A 17,378-nucleotide genomic window follows, 5' to 3' on the forward strand; every position below is an offset into this window, starting at 1 on the left:
TCAGTGATTTAACTGGGATGCTACTGTTCATCTCCATGAAGCATGCAGAATTTACATTCAGGGACACTTATCAATGGCCCTTTGTTTCTCTAAGGCAAGTTCCACCTTTTCTTAGTTACATGAAGCACATGCTTAGTTGACTCCATCCTTTTTTTTTTTTTCTTTTAAAGAAGATCCTGTGGAAAAAAGCTCTGCCCTTATTTACGGTTTTACAATCTGCTGTGTCACATTTAAATAAGAACATGCCTCTTTCTGCCCCCCAGAAGTGTATTTTCCTCTATCCCTCTTCACCATGATCAGAAAATCTGGAAAACACAATCATGAGAAACCATGACTGGTAAGATGCATTTTCACTGCTTGCATACCCAACCTAGGTTTTCCTGGGACTGGAGAGCGTTGTGGACTGCACTTCACTGGAGCAACAGGTGTTGCTTCTTTGCACAGATGACTTGCAACTTCAGTCTGGGTACACTAATGTAAGAGAGCTGTACATATGCCTCACTTTTTTTTCAAAGCTCCAGGTACTCCATTATGTGCTGACCAGCACACCCAAAGCGGCGTGAATAACTTAAGCAAAGCATTCAGACATGCTCACTGAAGCCAATGAGATGTATATACCCTTTAAGAACTTGGCTGATCTTGAGATGCTCTAGGTTGAGCACGCCAGTGGTCACAGGGAAACAGCGATTTTGGATGGCTGAACAACAATTTCTTCTCTGAGAAATTTATACACTGGCACTAAGTATACAACAAAACAGAACCCTTACATGTTTGAGTCAGAAAGAGACACTGAAGATAGAATCAGCTTTCCTAAACAAGATTTTGTTTGCTCTGTGAATGATTTGATTACATTAACTACTTCTGTGATGCTAACTTAAGTGCTAGCCCACTTTCAGCAAACGTCATCGTTTCTGCCTTTGAAAGACTACTTAGTTAATGATAGTGTAGCTCTGAGGCTGGACACCATCTCTTTTTGTCTAAATATGCACAAGTTGTGTGGCTGGCAAACTGTATGTAGATATACTGGTCCTTTTCATGCTGAATCTGGGGCAGCCATTCATTTGAGAAAGCTGGTGTCACAAAAAGTTTGGCATTTATCTGGCTTTCTGAAAGTGGATATATTCTCTCAATTCATCTACTTTATCTTTGCTTGATTATAAAAAGTTTGAGACCAACCAAATCCCCTAGTTACTATGTACCTAATGTTTAAGATTTCCAGGTCCACAGAGTAAGTTTTGAAAATGCCATTATAGATCTCATCATGTCAGCTCTGAAAATATAGCACAGCACTTAAGTTCAGCAACAAACTTGCTTTTTCTACACCAAACATTGTGTAATGCTCACAGGTGTGTGAGACAATCCAAGGTGGCAGCCAAAACTAGGAACTTCTCAGTGGCCTGAATGATTTACACGGTGCAAAGCGCTTCTTGGCTCATGTGCAGAAAACCAGGAACTCTGCAGACCAGATGCCTAAAGTGTACACTTACCCTGTGCTTGGGACCAAACAACAAACTTAATGCTGTCCACAGAGCCTGCAGAGTTCTGCTTTCTACCACCTCCACAGCAAAGCTCCAGGGAGCTTTGAGTCCTGCCATCCAGCTCCTTATTGCTGGAGCAGGGAGCATGCATAAGGAGCTTGGGGGAGACAGACCAACAACAGCAACCTCAAACTCTTCCAGTAGATTAGGCTAATTGCCATCACACAGGTAGGACTCAGCTGTTGTCCTGCAACATGGATTTTACAACTAAATTCTACTTCATACAACTAAAAAAGCAATCTCATTTCTCTAACATTGACATAACAACAGTGTTAGGAATGGACATGCCTTGCTTCTTACATGTATCAACTTCCTAAAAACACTAGAAAACAATTTGAGTGTTTTCAACAAAATTAAGATGCTTTGATGCCCTTTCAGCTAATGTTTCATGTTTGAAGTATGCTACAAGGTGACTGCAGATGTACTTCATGAATTTATCACAGTGAGTTTTTCCTCCCATGAAGTCTTTGCTTGTTTTCAGTATACTCTGATTAAATTAACGAAAGCCACACATATATACACAGATACAGTTAAATATGAAAACAAAGTTTAAGAACTGACCCAAGTCTACTCTTCAACATTACCATCTGCTCTTAACATGACTTTTGTATTATGAGAGTGCCTCTGATAAAGATTTGTGAATACTACAACTTTCAGATAATTCCTATCAGCAATCTAGCTGTATTGAAAAAAAATCAATGTTGTTATGCTTCTATTTATGTTGCAAGGTACACAGGTTGTAACTACATTTTTTTTGAATAAGCAAATAACAAATGAGAAACAAAATGAATGCTCCCCTTTTTGAAGCTAAGCATTTTTAGCAAGAGAAATACCAAATACCTTTGATTCATGTTCCACACAACAAAAATACCACCTACTTTTTGACCTGCTGCCACTGTTACCACTTGGGGTTTAAAAGGACGTATCTTAACATCAGCATGAGAAGAACAGTCAGGAGTTATGAGAATCCCCTTTCCCAGTTCCATATGCACTTTATCAGATCATATCACCTCCATCTAGATTTGCAAGGCAAATCTAGGGTTGCTCGTCTTGAGACCAGAATAAAACTCCCATAGACTTCAATGACACAGGATCAGACCCATTCCCTTCACAACAGGTTCTCTCAAGCAATTTTAGCTTAATTTTCTACCCTGTGGCTGAATTCTAATGTTCGCAGAGGCAAGCTCTTTAAGTGGGAAAACAAGAGCAAAATGGAGATCCCAGAACAGAGCTGTTTTACTTGCTGGGCTGTGGGGTTTGTTTCATGGGGGGCAGAAGGGGGCAAATGACACAGAGCAAAGACAAAATACAATGCTGTTATAATATCCTTTACGTTACTAATATATATACAGGCACATTCAGTTTCCTGTGTTTCTACAGTGAAAGAATTACTGTCTCAAATGCATCCCATCAAGTTTCACCAGCAGAACTACAAGAGCAGTTTAAACCTCTGGGTGCTGCAGATATCTCACTGGACTCTCCCACTCCCGAATGCATTTGTCCCCACTGTCACTTTTTTATAATGTAATCAAAGCCAAACTACAGCCGCGCCTTATGCCTTAATAAAGTGCAGGGATACTACATTCCTAAACTTTACATAGCCGGTTCTCCTGAATCTATGCCATGAATTGCTAAACAACAGAAAAGATCTTTCTCCACAAAGCAGACCATTGCCACAGCTCAGATCTTCCCCCCTCTGCACACACAGCTCCAGCTCTGCTGACTTCTTTCCTGCTCTGCGAACAATCACTCCTTTAACTTTCAAACAGAGCATGATTTAGTAAAGCAGACCGCTTGGAAGGAAAGTTCTCCTGGTGTTCAAAAATATGATTAGACCCGTAATTTAGTCATTTGTTCATAAACCTGATTCTGCATGCATTTAGCCTCTTTAAAAGAAAATACAAGACCAGAAACATTTCCAATACAGCTTGCTCTGCCAAACTCCAGACACTTTCTTTTCTTTTTTCTACAAGTCCACTGCAGCTCCAAGCATGCAAGATTAAACTTATTAAAAACAAAAACAAAAAAAACAACTCAATGAATTAGACCCTTACCTTTTAAGGCTTCTTCACCCTTCAGCGTTCACCCATTGTGAAAAACTGAATCTTTAGCAGTTGCAGCTATGCACACACACAGAGACCAGGGCTTTCTTCAGCTCACTGGTATTTCAAGTCTTTCATGTGATATCTTTGGCTGTACTTGCTTAATTCATTCCTGCTGCACTCAAAGGAAGTCAAGCCTAGCGAGGGCTGGCTCTACAGCAATCGCTGTAGATATTCCTGACTAACAGGACAGCAGGGCTAATCTCACTTTATAAGCATCAAGAATGTAAATATATTTCACAGCCAACAAATTCCTAAATCTTAAGAGATAAAACGTACAAAATGCCCTAAGACACAGTTCAGCAAGGGAGTTACAAATGCTAAAGTTTTTGCTAGGGAACAATACTCTCTGCCCCAGCTACGCTTTTGGAGTTTTAACGATGGCTATTTATCATGGACTCTGCATATTCCCTTGTAGTAGTTACCATGAGAACACAGCAAACAGGATTTGAATTTAAATTGCCACCTAGAGATGCGGGAGAACTTTTTTGTTGTTGTTGCAGTTAAGAAAGGAAAACTCTGAAAGCTTGATGAAGTACACACTTTTTCCACGCACACATTTGCATGACAATGCTTGCAATTCAAATACGTGGTGCCAATGCACCAGAAGGAAGAAAAGCCAAGTTCTTTGCTTGGTATTTATAAAAAGAAACTACTTCAGATTTGCGATCAGCAGTTGCAATTCTGCAAATGCCTGTCCATGTCACCTAACCACATACAAAGGAATTCAGAAAACACACAAAGAAGCCAGCAGGTAGTGCAAAATGCAGAGTAAGACCGGTAAGACTCTATGCTGCTGGCAGAGGAACTGCTGCGGCAGTCCAAGTTCTTCTCACTTTTAAATATCACAAGGATCAGCTCAGAAAGAATAACTACACAGCAAGTGTTGCACTCGAAAAATACTCCAACCCAAGGCTTTCTCCCCCTCCCCCCCCCCCCCCCCCCAGAACTGGTCTGGAGCTCGCTGCTTGGGCCACCTCCTCCCAAAGCAGCATCTGCTCTCCACACAGCCTCCCACCCTGTTCCTGCGAGGACACCACCATATTTACCATCAGAGATCTGAAAATGACCTGTGGACAGACTCCTACCAAACAGTCTTTCTGGAGAACCTGGCAACTGGGCACTTTCACAAAACACTCAAAAAAGTCTGTTTGCCTGTACTGCCTGGGATTCAATGCCATCTTTGCAACACAGCGCCTGCTCCCTCCTCGGTAGCACCCATCCCAGCTCTTGAGCTTTAAACACCTCGTTTTTTACAGTCCTTACACATGGTCACTGAAAGAAACTCTAATACACTTAGCAAAGGGATGCCTTGTCAGCCCTGCTTAGTTAGCAACAAACCTTGATGAAGAAGAAGGACATACCTGTCTGGGCAACTGCCTGGAGAGAGGAATGACCTGCTTCAGCCCAGCAAGCAGCTGTGCTCTGAGACAGGGACAAAGGGGCACCCCGGGCAGCATTACTGGCACGCTGTGTGAAGACATCAGAGAAGCTGCGCAGTGCCTGTGCAGCACAAGACTCGCTGCAGGAACCATCTTGTTCCATGGGTTCAGATCCACATGTAACGTTACTGCTGGCACTTCACAAGCAAGGACTGCTTTCCTTACACCCACTCCCTTTATCACTTTTACCTGAGGAGTCTTCTAGCGCCTGACCTAATTACTCAAGTGATGTGCCAGAAAATGATGCAGCTGGGACATACTCCACAAGTCTTGATTTGAAGCTATGTAATTCTGCAAAACCCAAGGCGACAAGATCCAGGTAGCTGAATTAAGCAGCATCAGCTGGGCACGGTGCCATACCTTATGACTGTGCCTTCCTGATGAAGAATAAAGCCTTATGAGAGCTAGTTAAAGCAGTAAGGACAAATAGTTCATACTTGGCCCTGCGTACTTGTGGCAAGAGATGCGAGAGCGGGGCAACATGCTCTGCTTTGGGGAAATGGCTGGTCTCTCCAGGAGCATGAGCCCGAACAGCAGCGCTCTGAGCCATACCCGGACTGCCTCGGCAAGTCTGATCCGTGCTCAGAGCCTGCGGCTCTGCTTCCTCCAGCAGCAATGACAGCAGTAATTGGCAGCCGGAGAGCCTTCTTAAGACAAATATTTATTGAGAACAACTGAGATTAAAGACAATTTTTTAAAATAGGCAGGAAGGATCTCTAATACATGAGCAATTACACACCTCTAAATGAATACTACCAGACCATAACTTTCTACAGACAGTACCACACACCCCCTGCAGTTGTAGCTGTGCCACATCATATATTACCTTTACTTTCAAAGTATTACAGGGAAGTTGTACGGGCAATGATCAGGCTTTCTGTTCTCTTCTTCTTATGGACAGCCAAATTTACCTCATAATGTGCCAGCTCCCAGCACCAGCAAACATTGCAGCTTCACTGCAGAAGGGCTACCCCAAAGCTCTACATCTGAGTCAGTAACCATAAAGATGTCTCCATTTAGAGCCTAATGCTTTTTAGATTTTAACTGCTGGGCTCAGCCTCTTAAAAAAAACAAACAAACAAACAAAAAAAACAACAACAAAAACCACACAGACATCTACATGCCAGTCTGCTGACGGACTGAGGCTGGTGTATAAAGTACACACTTGAGATACAACTGCAGTAGGATGTGCATAAAAATTTGAAGCTAGACCACTGTATTAAGGATTTTTTAAAATAAAGACTTTTAAAAATAAAGATTATATCCAGATGGTTAACAATCCTGTGCTGAAGGTTTAGTAGAATAGCCTTGAAGTTCAGAGCCTCCCTTCCTGCATCATTCAGGTTTTATGTCAGGGCTGTTCTCGCTGCATTGGCATTACAGTTGCTCTGTCCTCATGCATATTTCTGCAAAAAACCTCTCTACAAGGTAAACTCAGTAATTCATAGAGTCAAGGTTCAATACGACAATACTGTAATTCCAGCTTGACAACCAGTTCACATACTGCCTTCGCTGAACTTATGCCTGCTCCACACCCTGTGTACAATCATCGTTGCAGATGGGACCAAGATGTTCTTCCATTGTTCCTTTGTACCACGTTCCTGAGCTGTATTTCTAATTGGTGTTTAGGTCGTTACCATGCTATACCTATGTCTGTAATGATTCAGAGCTATTTTAAGAGTACAATTTTCATTCAGACGCCAAGTGAAATAGGTTTGCATCTTATTTCGTATTAGGGGACATGCTGCTTGCTATTCCAGTGTCTCATGGCTATTAATGACCTATGCCTCAAAGAACACTGCAGGTGCCAATAGCCTTTTACCTTGATCCCTTTAAGTGGCTCTGTCCCCAGAAGCGCTGTCAGCAATCTTACTGCCTTGATAGTAATTTTCCCAGAATGAATACACACATGATGACAGAACTCCTAAGTAGCAGTAACTCTCACAGAATCTATTACAGACCTTTTAGTACCAGCCTTTCTTTGAATTGCAAAGCTATTAATAGTTTTCCTGTTTCTCCCTGTAACCCCTAGCTTTGCAGTAGGTTTACAATACAGGTTTAATTTTGTCTTATTTCTTTACCTCATCTAGTTAAATTTTAAGATTAAATATATATAAAATAACTGCAGAGAAAAAAACTGCCCTTTCAGAGATCAAACACTTCAGAGAAGAAGGCTTTCATCTTGCCAGTAGCTAGACTATCACTGCAACAGAGGAATAAGACCAACAATAAATGAACAGAAAGCAAAGTCAGTAGAGGCTCAGCAATTCTGTTCAGGTGACACACTCACAACACACATTTCCTAAAAGAAAAAAAAAAAAAAAACACGTCTACATCACGAATTTCATGCCAACTCTAGTGAAACCAGGATTTTGCCCATCAGGATCAAACTGGATTAAGACCTGAGCCTGTTTACCTATGTGCATGAGAAAACAGCAGTGGCTGAACCTGTCTCAAGAGCAGGGAATTACAGAAGCAAGCTGTACTAACGAAAGTTTTAAAATAGATCAGCACAGATGAGGCCGTCCCAGAGAAAAACACCAACACTAGAGGTAGGGGCCACCCACAGGGATTATACCAACATTAAGACACTGAAGAAAAATTCTGAATGGAGAAGGGAACTCGAGAAGTCACTTGAGCCAACTGTCTGAGGCTGGCCCCTTCTGGCCAATGGGAGAATTTTTGCCCCTGGAAGAGATCGCACAGAAAGTTCAGATCTTAGATTTACCCTGAACTGTCTCCTGAGCAGCACAAAGGCTTAACAACTTTTTATTAATAAGAGCAAACCTTGAAGAAACATGCAGCTGAAGAAGTGGATGTTGCTGTACATGTTGCTGTAGAAGTGGATGCAGCTTGTTTTAAAAAGACTTAAAAAAACAAACAAATAATATGCACAGAAAGAATAGATGAAGAACAGAAAAGGCAAGGTTGACGGGATGAATCATTATCAGATAGAAAAGGAGGCAGGAAAAGAGACACGAGAAAAAAAACAGGGAAACTTCTGTGAAATTTTAGAAGGATGAAATGATATGTAGCTCTGAATGCTGCATTGAAGTTGAAGGGAATGAAGGAGAAAGACCCTTCATCAGCAGAAAATACTCATTAAGCATTCCAAATGGAAAAGCTTCCACGTTATGACCAGTTCAGAAGAGACTGGAAACTGTGAAGACACATAGACTGATTGTTTAGGGGTCTCCCAAAGATTAATGGGTCCTCTGTTCTTCTGTCTGAGGCCTGCTTGCTGAAATGCCTTGTGACAAAAGGTCATGTACTCTATGTGCTCCCTTTAGGAAATTGCTCTAATGAGTGTAGATCCTGCTTTGATATGTAAATGTTTAGTAGTTTATTGCATGTGCTGAATTGTTTTTGCTTGCCATTGTAACATATTTGAAAATTAAACTTTTGATCAATTAAAAATCAAATAATTACTGTAAATTATCATCTCTCTTATGAATAAACTTTAATGACTAGAAGAGCAGAGGAAGTCCTGTCTGCTGCATGTTCTGCTTTACAAAGCTTTAAATGTCTTCCATCTGCTCAACCTCATTCACCTACAGAATTCAAACATGCTTCTACAGTAAAATAGCTCTCAGGCACCACCTCCTCCTCTCCAGAATTTCAGAGGATGCTTGCTGACAGATGTATTACCTATTCGTACCCAGTCACAAGAGTAACGAGTAGTTTGAGAGGTTTGCTCTTGACAACACAACTTCTGCTCTCTCTTTTCAGAGCCCTTCTGGTCCAGCTCTCCTTTAATGCTGCATATTTCAAAAAAAGCAATTAAAATGGCCCTTTCTTTCACATCATTTGTTAATTCTCAAGCACCATTTAAATTAAATACCTTTTGAAGGGTAGCATTTTAGCATTCCATGTCACTGCCACCACAGAGTAAAACCTACAGACAGAAAACATATTGAAAAGCACCCTAATTTCTCCATTTCAGCATCTCATCTGAATGTTTCCGGCAGTTCTGTTTCTATCCAGCCCTGCACAGTGAGGCACATATGTGATAATCCCTGGTAGTTCATGTGTTGCTAACATCCCTCTGAGCTGTGCCAGTTCACAGCTATGCAAACCAACCCACCTTGTTTTCCTTTGTCTTGCTGAAAAAAAGCAACATGTCATATGACAGCACGAACTATGAAAGACAACTCTAACATGATGTGCATCCACAGAATCCAGCCAAGCTACTGAAGAGCCAGATGTCACCCATAGACCTGCCCCTGCAGAAGTGTTGCAGCAGGAGCAATACCAAAAACTACACAAGACTGGCACTAAACTCCATGTCTGTGAGATGGAGAGAACAGATAGCAGTGCCCAGCAGACAGAACTTAAAACAATGAATCCCTGAAATGCATTCTGAGAATACCTTCCTGAGCGAAAAATGCCATTCACGAGTGTTATGTATGGTTTTCCTTCTCATTTCCCATCAGGTCTTCTACTGTGCCAGCTCCTACAAGTAAAATGCATGACCCTTTCCCTACTACAACACCAATCTAGTTCTTCAAATAGGATTTCTTTAATTTGATTCAACAGCTTCACCAGGTAACTTGCAATCAAATTAAAGCAAATGGAAAACATGGACAAACACTTTTCTGTAACTTTTCATTGATATTTTTGTGCACACTTTGAAAGGGACTGTCTACAGGAATTTCCAAATCTTTTTTTCTGCACAGAAACCTACAATTAGACATGGTTTCCTGAGACTGAAGCTGTCTCAAGATTCTTTAAAACTTCTGCTTTCACAGCTGCTAATTCTGTGAGAACTTTGTTTTAATGCTAATAAAATCTATGTACAGATATAGTAGCATATGCCAAATTCATCAGGGATGGAGCATTCCAGTGGGAAAAGAGTGTGAGAATGACAAGGAATATGGGAGTGGGAACTCAGTGGTTTTCTTGCTATGGAAATGCAACAAGCACCCAAGTCCTTGCATCAACCATGGCAAATCCTTGTGACTTTGGCACTAAGGAGATGAGCTTGACTTGGATGCAAATGGACAAACAAGAAAAAAAAATGCGAGTTACAGAAATTCTTCTTATACTCCAGTGGCAGCAGTTGGGCTTTATAAGGGTTGTGGGGCTTCCAGAAAAGAAATGGGAGCAGAAAAAAAAGAGGCTTTTCAAAACTGCACTCCCTCAGCGATCAAGAATGTTGCTACACACACATGCTGATCGAACCCAGCTGCCAGCAAAGGCTCTGTCACCCATGGGGTTTTGGCTGCCTTGTGGCTGCAAAGCAAAGTGTACTCAGACCATCAAAGACTTCAGAATACAGAAAACAGGTCCCATTTGCTTACTGGCTAGTTCCTCTCGCTAAGGTGCCCGCAATCTGCATGTTATTTCACATACTACAAGCAACAGTGCAAAAGCGTAGTTAAAAACAGCAGCTGAAAGCATGTACAGTCAGGGATGTACTGTACAGACTATCCAAAAAAGCTGGAATTAAATCTGCCTGGTTTGATGCTTTATTGTCCTAACTACATAACCAATAGTAATGTAGTATATAAAACCAGATTTATAGAAAAGTCAGCTATTTGCATTGTGAAAACCATAAACCATTTTTGTTAGTACCGCCACTTGTTGCATTTTTACATATGCAGACCATACCGAACAATGGTCTATAAAGCCAGAAAATGACACACAAAATCCCAGAATATCAGGACCAGCTAACAATATTAACATCAGCAATTACTATACTGTTACCTCCATCTCCTACAGAGCCCTCAAACATATCTAAGTAAGTCTTGGTATCTTCTATCATTATCTGCAACTCAAAGACAAATTGATACAGTAAGCCTGAGTTTCCAAGTCTGTTTTAAAAACATATTTTGTAACAGAACTTAACAGCCAGCATGATTACGCCTTGAACTGTACATAAATTGAAAGAAAAGTTTGATTCATTATATGCAACACCATTCACTTCCTCTACTGATTTAAAACTAGCATTGTAGTTTTGACATCTTTTTCCTAAAAAGGCTCTCACAGGTTATAAAATGTTGCACATTTGACAACTCTTCCCTTTATAACCATCCTTAGAGCCACACAGAGAGTTTTGAACAATGGCTATTGAAAAGGTGCCCAGAGACAAAGCCTGCCTGAAAAAAAAAACAATCAAAAACCTTTCCCAGTACTTTTACTTTGCAGATTCTTTTACAAAGGTGGCAAAGAATGCTACTGTCTACATCACACGTCTGTAAACAACCAACCAAGCAGTGAAAGATTAAGCCTGGGATACAGAGAAAAGACAGAAGCAATTTTAAATCTTACCTTCTGCACATTGGGTTTGATGCATCGAATGAAAAAAGGATTTGAAGAACTCAGTGTTGCCATTAAAGAATGAAGCGATTCCTAAAATACAGGTAGAAAGAAGACAGCACTTCACAAGTGGACTTTTTGTACACGCAAAATACCCCAGAAAAAGCTCTTACAGCTTAGCACTGCAGAAAGTATCTACTGCAACACCTAGTGGTTCACACCAGAAATTACAACATTATGTAAAGTCATACTGTGAGCATACAGAATAAACACATGCATGCTTGTTTCTTCCACCAGCCCCTCTGATCAAAACTTTCATCATTGTTCTACAGCGAACAAGATGTACAGATTGATAATGAAGGAAACTGTTCATATGGAAACAACAAATTGGAAAATTGCTGTTTCAAGTATCTTTGAATGAGTGTTTAAGACTTAGGATCCATATTTGCAAACTGTTATACTCAAGCAAGCCACAAAGCAAAATGGGGGTCTAAGGTGAAACTAAAATAACTGCAAAAACTAGATTTCCTCTTTTTATTTGAACCACACCATACCCATTCACTTCCCAATTTCCCAACAATCAGCAGCATTTTGTGCAGAGTTCCCCTCTCCTACATGGTGTCTCCCTTTCTTGCTAGTAGTAAATTACTTACTCCCTTACTTGTAGTAGTAAATATAAATCAACATGAAGGCAGAAAAAACGTAAAACATTTCTGAAAAATAAGAAGTACTTTAGAATATAGTAGCTATTGTTTTGTCAGTAATAGGTTTTCAAACAAATCCCCCTAGCTGACAAAAATTGAGTAAACTATATAGTGGTAAAGAAAATATATCTTACTGAAAGACAACACTTAAGCAGACAGTTGCACAGTTATTTCATTTGATAGCTAACTGCTAGCAGTTATTTATTGTATTTAACAATAAAAAGATATGCTATAAGGTACGTTAAAAGAAAAATAGAGAAAAAAATGTTTTTTTTTCTCTCCCTCTGAGATTTGTAACTCTGTATGACCCAATACACATTAGACTATCAGTTATCTAAACCTCAAACTGGAGATAAAAATCACAAAAAACCCTCAGTCTTTTTATGATTATTATTTTAATTATACATCCACCCCTTTCCCTCCTGAGCCATTATTCCAACTTGCCCCATTCTGTATCATTAAGTATGATATTCTGTTTTAAACTGAAATCTTATATTTACTTTGCAGAGATACAAACGACTGAACAGGAACATAGCCCACACTCTGAACAGCACTGAAAACTAGCAATGATAACGTTTCACTCCTCAAAGGTGGCACTGTGTGCCAGGCAGCAAAGAGGATACAGAGCAAGCTGCCAAGTAGAGAGAAAATTCACTTTCTAAAGGAGCAACACTGTGTGCCCTACCATATGTTTTTGAGTGAAACTGCCAAGGGCAGTCTGTTGCAACAAATTCTTGCTTTAATCTGCAAATGAAGGGCTTTCTTGGTGATTAAACAGGAAGCGATAAAGGCAACAGGCAGAGCTGTGGAGCTGTGGACGTGCACAGGAGTTGCTACAGAGCAAAGGGAGCAAATGGTGAAGTGACTGGGAATATAAGTGATAGTTCTGGGGGTTATTTGCCTTTGCTAGCCTCCAGACTAGGAGTCAGAGGCAGCAAATATTAAACAGCTAGAAGATACAAATATTTTTGTGTAAAGACAAATATTTACACTTTAGAAGTAATGGCTTCATTTGCATAAACCTGCATGAACATTACCTATCTGTGGACCTCTAAGCCAATTCTCAGACTTCTAGCAACACCAGCTACAACACCAGCACAGACTGGAAAGTTGGTCAGTCTAAACAAAGACGATTTGATCTGTTTTCACACTCATCTTCGGTACAGGCATCCAGATTTTACAAAGCTCTGCACACCTTTAAGTCAATGTCAGATGATGAGCCAAAATGAAGTTATCCTTGCTTTAAGCAATAAACTCACACAGATAATATCCATCCTCAGCTATTTGACATGCACCCCCTGGCCCACAATAGTCAGCACTCTGAATTAAATGAAAAAAAGTTAACCAGCCTATCCTAAGAACTTTGGACAGCTTTAAAACATGGAAAAATACCCAAACAAATTCATTGGGGATAGCATGACTTGAAAGTCAACCTCTTGTAAAGCACTCTGACTAGTTAATGGTCAGTTACTGGAGCTTTAGCTAAGAGGCAACCATGTTTTGCTTTCATATTTTATCATGTTTTATGCTGTCTATGGGCCCTGATGAAGAAGAGAAGGAACTCCACAGTATGTTCTACCTTGCAAAGTGGATAAAAAAATATACTAAATTTCTGTATGTTAACATCTTAAGATCTACTTTACACAGATATGATTGGGTGGAAACAGTACCTTGCCTTATCCCCAAGAGCTAGCAAATAATTTCACCCCACCACAAGTATTTTGTGAAACGAGCAATGATAGCACAGAGCAGGCTGTCCACGAATATAACATTAATGTTTTTCAATAAAATACACTGTGTGCGCCCCAGCATACATTCCTTCCTGTTTTGTCCAACAGTCAGCAATAGTCTATTCGGATAAAATCTGCCCTCAAGGGGGTTAAGCCTGCTCCCTTTAAAAAAAAAAGTAAACGAAGAGTACAAATGTATATTAATTTAAGCAAAATGAAAGACAACTAATCCAGACTTGTACTCCTGCAATTTAGAAAGGGTTTTGTGCCAATCTTTCTCTTTTAAATAATTTGCAGATCGACTTTATGCTAGATTTCAATTTGGTGCCATTTTTGATGGCAGGCCTATAAAGCCTCATAAAAAGCTGTTTAATATAAATGCTTTCCAAGTTAAGTTACAAAGCAATGCAACATCTTAGTGAGATATTTACTCAGTACTTATTTTTCATAGCATACAGGCACTGCTGTACGGCTTTGTGCATTTGTGTGGTTGGCTTTGAATTAGAAAGAAAAAACAAAACCAGAGACCAACTTCATAGTGGAGTATTAAAATAAGGACAAGTAAACAAATGAAAAGCAACAGGAGTTTTGTGTGGATGGTGTGATGTGAACTTTGGCTTCTGCTTGAAACTAACTAGTATGCCCAATCAGTTGATTAGTAAGTGCAGTTTCATAGAAGAGACAGTATTGTTTTGATGCTTAATTTTCCACCTGTTTTGATCCACAATTTTCTTTACTGAACAGGGTTTATCTTTCACTGATTAGCTACAGAGCAGAGATGACACAATAACTGACCTTGAACTGTAGACTGACAGTGGGTTTTCGGTGCTTGCTTCCACATTTAAGAGTGTCTTGATTGTTGCGACTTGAAACATGTTCAAATAAATCATAGATGAAATCAAGACTGAAACAGAAAGGAGAAAGAAAATCTTTAAAGTATACAGAGCACACTGTACCATTACAGAATGCAGAGTAAACTCTGTCCCTCAGAAAGCAAATCCTCCATGCAAAAAAAAACACTTAAGAATTTTCTCCATAACTTAAACTACGGACTTTGTCTTTGCAGAATTTACTCAGGTGAGCAAAAACAAAAACAAAGAGGTTTTTTCCTCTCCCTTCCTAACATGCCATCATGGAAATGAAGTGTGAAGAATCTTTACTCCATTTTACTCCACTCACTCAACCAAAACTCCAGGTGACTATAATAGGAACTGTACCTGAACAAGTGAAATTTCCATTTTGTTTTGTACCACAACACAAAACAGCTACCCATGTGAGCCTCACTTTCAGATGCTAGCTGTATATGCTGTTTTTCATGCTATCACTTTGGTATCCCTCTCCTATCACTTCTACTGATCTGTTAACTTAAATGGAGTTACTCCAGGAGTTAAACGGAGTTACTCCAAAACTAGGTCCTGCAGCTTTAACTTACTACTTCAACGTACATACGTCAATTAACAGATGCCATGTCAGATATATCATGAAAATAGAACAAGCAACATACAGAGAGAAATACTTATTAATAGTTTCACCTGCACAGAACAGCTTAAGGGATTTACAAGCAAACAACTCCCACAGCAAGGCAGGATGACTGGATGGGCTAGGGCAGCTGCCAAGAACAGAGACAACCTGGGCTCAGCATCCTCCTCTCCTGTTAGCCCCCGTGCATCCTGAGTCTCAGTCATATGCTTACAGAAAGGCATGTGATCCTGCTCCTGATCCAGCTTACAAGGTACTGTAAGGATTGTGAGACCTTACACAACAGAATGAGAGGAGGCATGCAAGTACAGAGACATGCAAGACATCCAAGAGCAGACTATAGACTATAGAAACTCTTCCCTTTAAGCCTTCACTATTAATTTGCACTGTGGTAGGTCCTGAACACCAAGCTTTCAACCAAATTAGGGAATGCCAGAAATAGCTGTATGTGAAATGAAACACCATGCATGCATGCTGCCTGCGTGGCACCCTGTAATAGTGGGAAACCATCACCAGCCTTCAGTTTCCTTACTCACAAGGTAGCAAGTGAGCTGTCTAGCAACCTCCTGGAGTGAATGGCAATGAGAGGGGAAAACCTGACTCGGTGAGAACTGATTACAGTCAGATCTGCTTACAGGCACCTCTGATATTTCTTCTCTGCTCATTTCAACTCTGTCAAGGTCTGGTGCTATGCAACATTTAACATACTCAAACCCTGGCAGAATTAGGTGATATGACACCTCTTACCATGATGTCCTAAACAAAAATCATGGAAATGTACCTGCTTTCACGTAGCAAGTTCAGGAGATCATCTCTGAAAGTATCTCTGTTCTTCTCCAAGATCCCCTGGACATCATACTGGACCTAGCAAGAAACAGAGCTGATTCAAACAACAAGCCCAGCAGTTGAACACCTCTCACAATGGTGGAACTGTAAAAAGCACTGAGGGACCAGAGTGGTTTAGTTAATTTTGAGCAGCCTCAGGGTAAAATTAAGCTAATGAAAATTCTGTTTGGAATAATTTCAGCAAAGAAAAGAAAAGAAAATTACCTCCCCAGCATAGTGCTTCACTCCAAAATTGTGAACAGCAACTCGTGGTTTTACATAAAAAGGATTGTTCTAATTGAAGGAAAAAGAAAAGAGAAAAATATCTGAGGGGCCGTGGAGTAGAATAGTACAAAGGGTCACATTATCCTCTCAACCCAGACTTAAACAAACCATTGTCTTCCTGCAAACTCCCCAGAAGATTAGTACTCCAAAAGCAAACAACCAACTTATAACGGTAATAGGATTTGTTAGTCTGGACTGCTTCAAATGCAATAATAACAGATTGATGGTATCTACAAAGACATTATACTAAAGCTGAAACGATCTGGCAAACCCTTCTATTAAAGGCATCTCGGAAAGGATGGCTCTGTCTTAAATTGGCAGTTACAAAGATTGGTAGATATATGCTTGCATCACCAAAATTCTTGAAAATATTTCTAGGATTACAAATAAAGGTAATGCTGCTATTCTGTACAGAGGGAACAGCAACACTTTGGAAAATGACATCAAGGTGAATACTTCATTAAATCAAGGGAAATTGAAAATCCAAGTAATCTGAGTTACTGTGGGTTGTCAGAGCTCTAAGAGCTGAATTTGACCTGTTCACCAATATGTAACTCGACCTAGACAATAACAAGGATGTGTTTTCCGTGGTAACTGACTCAAGTTCTGAAAGCAAGTTGGATCATATCCACAACATCCTCTGCAACTATATGTCATGTATTTGAACCATGAATTCCTACAGAAGAAAAAAGACCCTCCATAATTTGCCCAGAATACATCAGCAAGACATCACATACAGCGTGCTGGGTGTTCAACTTCTCCAGTAAGGTGGAGTCAGTAGCTTGAGGAAAATGGCTCTCTTCATTGATGAGCGCCAGAAGGCCAAGTTTCTATAACAGTGAAAACAGGCAGAAGATGAGTTAGTGCACAGATGGACACCAATCTTGTCCCTAGTTTGGAAAAATCACAACGTTCTTGAAGGTATTGTTTGCAGAGAAATGCAAAGCCATAAGTATGTGACTAAAAACCCACTCTCCTAGAAGACTGCAATCCTGTTTTCCTGGCTGTACTCCTT

At 40.2% G+C, this 17,378-nt stretch overlaps 1 protein-coding gene across 1 annotated transcript in view; it reads right to left on the minus strand.

Moving 5' to 3' along the window:
- The window catches only part of MYO10 (myosin X), a 164,057-nt gene that overhangs the window by 45,266 nt on the left and 101,413 nt on the right, over positions 1–17,378 (minus strand). Inside the window, exons 15-19 of the mRNA XM_035560318.2 lie at positions 17,101–17,193; positions 16,304–16,372; positions 16,035–16,117; positions 14,570–14,678; positions 11,353–11,433 (exon numbers count right to left, since the gene is read on the minus strand). Of these exons, the coding sequence (XP_035416211.1) occupies positions 11,353–11,433; positions 14,570–14,678; positions 16,035–16,117; positions 16,304–16,372; positions 17,101–17,193 (435 nt within the window). The remainder of the gene's footprint in view (positions 1–11,352; positions 11,434–14,569; positions 14,679–16,034; positions 16,118–16,303; positions 16,373–17,100; positions 17,194–17,378) is intronic.

Source organism: Cygnus atratus, chromosome 2 (assembly GCF_013377495.2).
Source record: "Cygnus atratus isolate AKBS03 ecotype Queensland, Australia chromosome 2, CAtr_DNAZoo_HiC_assembly, whole genome shotgun sequence".
Lineage (NCBI taxonomy): Eukaryota > Metazoa > Chordata > Aves > Anseriformes > Anatidae > Cygnus > Cygnus atratus.